The sequence below is a fragment of the Anthonomus grandis genome, chromosome 23, assembly GCF_022605725.1.
Source record: "Anthonomus grandis grandis chromosome 23, icAntGran1.3, whole genome shotgun sequence".
NCBI lineage: Eukaryota > Metazoa > Arthropoda > Insecta > Coleoptera > Curculionidae > Anthonomus > Anthonomus grandis.
Window position 1 is genome coordinate 154,017 of NC_065568.1, and position 8,790 is coordinate 162,806.

Here is an 8,790-nt window from a genome sequence, read left to right on the forward strand (position 1 = left end):
CCACAGTCTTCTGCATCCAAAGAAAGTAAAACAGTTTTAATATGTTTTTTCTCAGTATTTGCATTTGACTGCACACAACATTCAGCATTTGACTGTAACTCGACAGCTTCCTTTTTATCTTCTATAAGAGTTATTTTTCTCTGCTTGAATGGTAAAACTTTTTCGTTTTCATTTTTTACAATATTAAGTTTCCGTTTCTTTAACGGCAATTGATGTGAATGGAGGGACATTCTGGAAGTAAAATAGTTTATAATTTATTTACATTAAAAACATTTAGTCAAAATCGTCGAAAAATAAACAATTTGACAGGTAACTTTAATTTTAAAGTGCCTTTATTTTATATTTCCATAAATAAAAAGTGTGCATTCGACAGGTACAGTCTTGCCCAAAATAAGTTTACTCATCAAATTTTTATGTGGTGGAACTTAGCTAGAGATTCAGAAACGAAAATCATGTTTTTACAGTCGCCCAGACAAGTTTTGGTTTTAAAGTTCGCCATTTTGGATCCGCCATTTTGTTTTTTGTAATTGTGATAGCACTAAATTGCATTGTCATCGAAAATATGAATGTGTTTCAAATTTCACGTAAATCGGACATCTGGAAGTTGGTCAAATTTGATTTCCAAGATTTGACCCAAACATACATAGTTACATACATACATACATACATACATACATACATATATACATACTTACATACATACATACATACATACTTACATACATACATACATAGGTACATTGCAAGTTAAATAAAAGCTTTTAAAAACAAAAAAAAATTAAAACCAAAACTTGTCTGGGCGACTGTAAAACATGATTTTCGTTTCTGAATCTGTGGCTAACTTCCACCACATAAATTTTTGGTCGAAAAACTGTCAATTTGCTAGCTATAAATTATTATATCTACCTATACTTTTCAAGTGGTCAATTTTTATATTCCCCATGACACCAACATAGAAAGCTCAACTACTTCACTAAGGACTTACCTATTTTATTTTCACTTATTTTATAAAAGACCACCCTTGTTTGTAATCCTCGTATCAATAATTGACACACACACACTTTTATTTTCGACACAAGTTTTTTAGTAACACGTCTTGTCGAAAGGAATAAATAAAATAAAAGAATCCTGAATATAACACGCACCCTATTCGCTTCATGGCTTATAAATCGGATATCACATAATATTTCTCTCACCTACATACTTGACTTAAAACCCAAACCTCATTGCGGCCTTCGAACGACCTTGCTCTATTCCCTGATCAACGCCAACATCGCGTTGATGAGGCAGGTCATTGAACCCGGACTGTTACATTTCGTTTTGTAGCATGTCGTTTTTTCAAAGACGGGTCCCATATACGTGCGCCCAGAAGTATTTTCAATACTAAAATTATCGCCTTAATGTGTTAAAACTGATTTTTATTTAACCAAAGATAGAGCTATGAAGATTTTACACTATTTGTTATGTATATTTTTATTTTTACACAATTTTTTTTAGAATATCCTTGTTTTTGTTGCAGTATATTTTATATTAATAAAATAGAAAAATGATATAAAAAACTAGATATATTAATATCTAGTTTTACATTTCGTTTTACTTCATATTGATTCGGCAATCAATATTTTAAGATTTTATTATGACAATTAAAAACCTCATTTAAAATTTGGTATTCAAATAAACACATTTCAATAAATAACTTCTTTTAGCTTTTCTGTGTATGCCCAACATTATAAATTTAAAATAGATATAAATGTAGTATTATTTATAATTATATAACAACCTGGCTAGGCTTATTCAAGAGAACGACCGCAATACATATTACATAGTTCCAGTTCCAATACGCTACTGAATTGGACAGTATAACGTTCGGAATCGTGTATCGAAGCCATCATTATTATATGACAGGCGCACTCGGAACAGGTTCATCTGATTTCTGGTAATAGGTACATGGAATAGCCAGCTGATACCTATTCCGAAAGAACAGGTCCAGTGCCATCGTCACATCTCTAGTTTATTAATCGTTTAACGGCGATATTGGCGGTTCAATTTGTGCAATATTTTCGCAATTTAAGAGTATTATTTAGTAATTTTTCTTTTTGTTTGTTTTTATCGTGTATTTTTTGTTTTGACAGTGTTTTTTTGAGTTTAATTTTAATTATTTTTTACCAAGTAGGGCAGTATGTCCGCGGTGCAAAGAATTAAGGAACTTAAAATTAAAAATGAACTAAATTTCGACAAACGTTTAGAGTTAAAAGAAATGGGTCGCCCATTACCAGAACTAAAAATTAAGCAGACTAGCAAGGATAAAGATAAAGAGCTTCATCGCAATGTTCGCCGGTCTATGTATTAGTCTAAGAGCTGGCTACATGAAAGTGCCCGCATCAGGTACATGGCTAATTTATATTAAAAATAATAGTATTAGTGTAGACGAATATAAAAATGAATGTCTACCATTGCAAAACTGGGGCGCAAAGGGGGGATACGCAGTGAAAGGGGTGAATTTTGGGTGGGAAAAATTCATAAGGTACAGGGATTCTATGTACGGGAAAAGTTTTGTTATATATTTGAGAAAGTGTAAAAAAATTGGCAGACATTTTGTGAGGGGCTAACTCGCCGGCAGACTGAGCTAAAGATTGCAAAAATTAATTTAAAAAAAAATCATAAGGTACATGAATTCCAATTATTGTATTTTAAAGTTTAAACATTCCAAAAGTCATTTACAAAATGGCAGATAAAAAAATGAGGGCTAAGGCCGCGGCAGACGAGGACAAAAAGTGCGCTGCACATCAACATTTTTAGTCACATTCTTGATATTTAAGTGCAGAAGAATTATTATCGATATTTATGAAATATATCAATGAAACTGATTATTTTATAACTTTTATTTTTAGGAAATTTTAAAAACAATTTGATTTTTTTTAACGTTAATATTATGGTTGTTTATAAGTATATCAATTTATTTTAAACGATTAATTATTATTAGTCAGTATTTGGTTTCTTCACTTGTGAAAAGTGAAGGTAAATGCTCACAAAATTTTGAAAGCGAAAGTAACCAAATTACTTGTCGCAGGTATAAGGTCCCAGATTTATATAGGTATATTTGGGAGCGGAATATAATATAAATGTTGATGGGGGGAAGCAGATGTTTTCGTGTATAATAGAGCAAGCGACGCAGTACAAAGTGATGCCGCACAAGGCCACTGAGAGTTTAGTATATTCCAAAACGTAGAAGAGAGTAGACGTTATATTTCAAAATTTTTGATTTCGTTTACATCATGGCTACGAGTGGGAAGAAGTGCGTTTTTAACTGTAGAATGATCAGTGAAAAAATTATAATTTTCGAAGAAGACAAATTAAAAAAGTGCCAACATATTTCCAAAGTTCGTGTCGCTTTTGATTTGAAATACAGTGATATTGTGTTACCAGAAATAGTAGACGGTGTCAGTGGTTATCATCGACTTTGCTATAAAGCATTTACATCCATCCAAAATAAATATTGGATTATGGATAAATTGAATTATGAATATAATAAATTGAATTATGAATATATTGAATATGGATAAATATAACGGTAAGTTTGCAATATTCCTTGAAAGTTGTTATTATATTATATTTAATTACGCCTCGGTATAAATAATCGAACTATTATCAATTTGTACAGAGAGCAATCAATTGGAAGTAGCAAAATCATCACAAGGTCACACGTCCATTGAGGCATCTGCGTCTCCGCAGGCCGAACATTCGGCAGGTAATAATATATTTTACATACATTATGTTGTGTACGTTTATATTTAAACGCGAAATAAATTATCGGACGATTTATTAATTTTTACAGTGAGTAATCAATCCATAGGAGATGATTTTCCGCAAGGTTCCACATCTATTATTTCACAATGCGACAATTCAGCTGGTAATATATTTTTTGTTTATATATTATATAGTATGCACATACTTTTAATAGAAAATAATTTTCAAAATGTGCATCGGTATTTAAAAATATTTAAAAAAAATTAATTGATGTATTAAATATATATAAATGTTTCAGAAGAAAATGACGATAACGTTCGGTCGTCTGATATATTCAGTGGCAGTCAACTTTCACATGAACAATTAGATGTGGAACGACAACCTGAAAATTCAAAATTGAAGAATGCAGGTATCTGTTTGTTTTGTAATCAAGCAAGGAAGAAGCAAGGGCAAAAAGCGCTTCTTTTGATACGATCTGAAAGTGAAATTTTAATTGAAAAAATTGTCACAAATGCAACTGCCTTAAATGACAATGAAACATTATCGAAAATCGACAGATTGGATGATAATTGTGTTGTTTATTACCATAATACATGTAAATTGATGTATTTTAAAAAACACATTGCGGCTCCGGAGCCAAAACAGTCAGATTGGCATATTGCAAGAAACGTTCATGAGTTAGTTGACAATGAACTGTATTCTTTCATGGCTGAAAATACAATAGGAAAGAAGCAATGCTATTCTTTAAAATTTTTAGTACAGTATGCCAAAAGTGCGTTGTATAAATTGTTTTCGGAGAAATATGATAGTTTCGGACCATTAATAACGAGTACGAAATTGCTTCAAAAGATTGGAAAAAAATTTGCCAAGCAGTTACAAATAATTGAATTGCATGACCGGAAAATTATTGCACCGAGCGGAAAATGTATTATATCCGCAGAAACATTTAGCGAATTTGAAGATACCGAAACATTGCAACGAGCTGCATATGTTTTGAGGAAAAAAATTATGGCCATAAAAAAAGATCCGCTACCTCAACAGCTGACTGCAGAGGACCTGATCAAAGGCGAATGTAAAATTCCTAATGATATTGTACAATTTTTAACTTCTTTAATCTGCGGAAATGATCCCAGAACTGTGAAAAGTTCCAATTGTTCTCGAAAAGTCAACTCTATAGCCCAAGATTTAGCTTCAGGATCAGTAAACGGATTTTTAACTGGCAAACATTTCAATCGCTGTAAACGATTGCACTCGTTAGTGACCTTAGGATTGCGATCATTACTTTTCGAAGAATTCCTGCGAAAAGAAGATAAAACCATCGACAATGATTTGATCGAGATTGTAAATCAATTGCAATCAATAACTTTATCGACATTTGAAATTCAAAATACATCATTGAATGATTTATTGAATGAATACTTGATATTTGAATCGGAAGTGTTAAACGGAAAACACGGTAAAACTGCACAGTATTACGCGATGTACATTCGCTTTGTTAGTTACTATCTTTTGTTTTCAAGAAGCATTCGTCTCGGTGATTTTGAACTTTTCAAAAAAGTCATACCAAAGTTAGTCAACTTATTTTTTGTTTTCAATCAAGGAAATTATTCTCGATGGCTACTAAAATATCATGATAATTTGTTAAGAGTGCAAATAACACATCCAGGCCTCGAGAATGATTTTAAAAATGGATTTTTTGGTGTAAAGAGGACAGAAAAAGCCATTTTCACGAATGCTTGTTGATTTGACGTTAGAGCAAACGGTTAATGCTACTGCTTCAAGACGATTAACAGGTTTAACGCACTTTACAAATTCTATCTCAGCGCGGCAAAGATGGGCTAAAAGCCATGGTATCCGATCAACTATTGTATCACATACATTCGATGTAACAGGTTTAAAAAGAAGTTAAGTTATCACCGGAGACTTAGAAAAACACCAAATTAAAAAAGATACTACTTAGTTGCAAAATTTTATAACTATATTAAAACAAAATATGAATCCTTTCTACACCGAAGATACTCAAAGTAGCGAAGACACTCAGAGCAATGAAAACACTCAGAGCAGGGAAGATACTGGAGCGATGAATTGTTTAATATTGCAACTGGACGAGCAGCATCGAAAGAAGTGACCGATTTTTTATTAAATGTCGAAAAAACTGGCCATTGTTTAAGAGAAAAGTTTATTTCTGAATGTGCTGAGTCTGATGATCGTTTGGAATTAACTATTAAACAAAATAATATACTGAATTTTGCTACTTCAACCCAGAAAAGATTTGTCTCGATAAATAATAAAGTTCAAGAAGTACGACTGCAGCGTGACTTGTTCGGCCGAATGTTAGCCATTTCAATGAATGACAATACTAATGTTGAAAAAATTTTGACTTATCCTCTAACACCTGTTCCAATGTGTATGTGTCACTTGGATGGATCGATTTATAAAACAGATAAATCTGTTTTGTTGAAGTCGTTGGAAAAAGATGTTCAAAGTACAGCCCCAAGCTACACTGACATTTGTTTAGTTTGTTTTTTTCAATAGACTTTTTGTCAATAGACGGATTCTTTCTCATTCATTGTATCAAGGATTTACCAAAAACATTCGGAAGCATCTCCAAAAAAATACTTCAAATGGTGACTAACAATGCAGCCCGTGAAATTCATGTAATTTTTGATAGATATTGGTCACCATCTATCAAAGATTACGAAAGATCTTAGCGAAGCGGTTCCTCTGGTAATCGTATGTACGTGATTTCTGGACCTGAACAATCAAGACCATCAGACTTCAATAAAGAACTCCGAAATAGCTTTTTCAAAGAAGCACTCGTGAAATTTTTAATCGTCAATTGGCAAAATCACGAATTAATTCCATTCTTTCACAATAAAAAAGTGCTACTCAATTTTGATAACTGTTATCAATATGAAGCTGTGAATGAACGCATATTATTTTCAAAAAATGATAAGTATACTCTCGATTTGTATGAAGAAGCGGATTCAAAAATAGTATATCATGCATGCAATATCGATTCAACAGCGAACATTCTAATAAAATGCTCAGATACGGATATCTTAATTATTATGTTGGCTAATATGATTTACGTACAACACAATAGCAAAGTTTATATTCAAACAGGGGTTTGGAATAAGCAACGAATAATTGACGTATCGGCGTTGCATGAAAAGTTAGGAGAGAGAATGTGTCAATCTCTGCCAGGATTTCATGCTCTAACTGGCTGCGATTTTAATCCCGCATTATTTCGTAAGGGAAAGCAACGTCCTTTACAGATCTTAAAGAAAAATGAAGACTTACAAAAAGCATTCGGCCAAATTGGACATGAAGACTGTGATGAAACCGTTGTTTTCCCGATTCTTGAAAAGTTCATCTGTAATTTGTACAACTTTCCGTTGTTGAGCTCCGTAAATGATGCGCGATTCGCCTTATTTTTAAAAACCTATAAGGTCAATGATTTGGAGGAACCTTTCCAGAAAAAAAAATTGCAGAATTTTGACTCATCCACTTTACCTCCTACCCAGGCTGAATTAACGCAGCATTTATTGAGGACCAAATATATTGCTACAATATGGAAAAATGCTCATAAGAAAATTCCATCATATTTACGACCAGAAACTTGCGGATGGATATTAGTAGAGGGAAATTATACATTTAAATGGTTCGACGGACCACAGCTGCCTAGTACAATACAAGATATTATTGATACTGGAACAAACGAAGGTAATATATTTATCCACAGAACATATAACTTTTCTATTTTATTAAATGTCTAAAAATTATTTTACTTTGTGCTTTGTTACAGGCGATGAAGACCTTAATGCAGAAAGTGAATCAAATGAAGAAGAATATATCGATAGCGAAGGAGATATCACGTCCGAATCAGATTCCGATTGCGAATGTGACTGAAAATGTTGATGTGCAGCGCACTTTTTAACCTCGTCTGCCGCGGCTTTAGCCCTCATTTTTTTGTCTGCCATTTTGTAAATGACTTTTGGAATGTTTAAACTTTAAAATACAATAATTGGCATTCATGTACCTTATGATTTTTTTTTAAATTAATTTTTGCAATCTTTAGCGCAGTCTGCCGGCGAGTTAGCCCCTCGCAAAATGTCTGCCAATTTTTTTACACTTTCTCAAATATATAACAAAACTTTTCCCGTACATAGAATCCCTGTACCTTATGAATTTTTTCCCACCCAAAATTCACCCCTTTCACTGCGTATCCCCCCTTTGCGCCCCAGTTTTGCAATGGCAGACATTCATTTTTATATTCGTCTACACTAACACTATTATTTTTAATATAAATTAGCCATGTACCTGATGCGGGCACTATCTATGTAGCCAGCTCTCCGTCTATATGATTTGACTGACTGGATTTGTGGGTGCGAAATAAGTAATGCATTTTACTGTTTTGTATGCATTATTTTTTCGAATGACTCTTTAAAACGGTGTTCAAGACTTAGAGCATCTAAAAGAGAAAATTAAAAAACATGTTTTATCCGCAGACCACATGAAAAGTGCCGTAGATTATGCTACAATCGGTAGTGTTCATATTCGGTCTCAGTTAGACAGTGCTTACCGACAATCCGTAAGAGTTTTTAACGAAAATGTATCAAAAAATCGATATAATTTAAATAAAATAATAGACTGTGTCAAGTTTTGTGGGGCATTTGAGCTGGCTTTAAGAGGACACGACGAGACAGAGTCGTCTGATAATCCGGGAATATTTCGTGGACTAATAAACTTCGTATCAGAGCTGGATCCAATATTTAAAGAATACGTAGACAAGGCGACGGTTTTTAAAGGTACATCTAAGACTGTGCAAAATGAATTACTTGATTCAATGTTATCGGTGGCTCAAGAACAAATTAAAATGGAAATTCAGTCAGCTGAATATATTGCAGTTTAAGTGGATGAAACCACTGATAGCTCCAATAAAACGCAAATGACTTTTATATATTATCTGGCGTTGTACACGAAAGGTTTTTAAAATTTATTATGCCTCCAGGAACCACAGCTGAACATTTGGCAGAGGTA

General features: G+C 33.0%; 1 protein-coding gene across 1 annotated transcript; it reads left to right on the plus strand.

Annotated features, from left to right (window-relative positions):
- The first annotated feature begins 6,854 nt into the window (after window positions 1-6,854).
- On the plus strand, window positions 6,855-8,002 carry LOC126749277 (uncharacterized). The gene is made up of 2 exons (XM_050458974.1): window positions 6,855-7,473; window positions 7,556-8,002. The coding sequence occupies exons 1-2, from the start codon at window positions 6,936-6,938 to the stop codon at window positions 7,657-7,659; spliced, it is 642 nt and encodes a 213-aa protein (XP_050314931.1). The 5' UTR covers window positions 6,855-6,935; the 3' UTR covers window positions 7,660-8,002.
- Window positions 8,003-8,790: the final 788 nt, after the last annotated feature.

Coding starts and splice junctions, on each gene's coding strand:
- LOC126749277 (XM_050458974.1), top strand. CDS start 6,936: ATGTGTCAATCTCTGCCAGGATTTCATGCTCTAACTGGCTGCGATTTT. Junction 7,474..7,555: donor TGATACTGGAACAAACGAAG/GTAATATATTTA, acceptor GCTTTGTTACAG/GCGATGAAGACCTTAATGCA.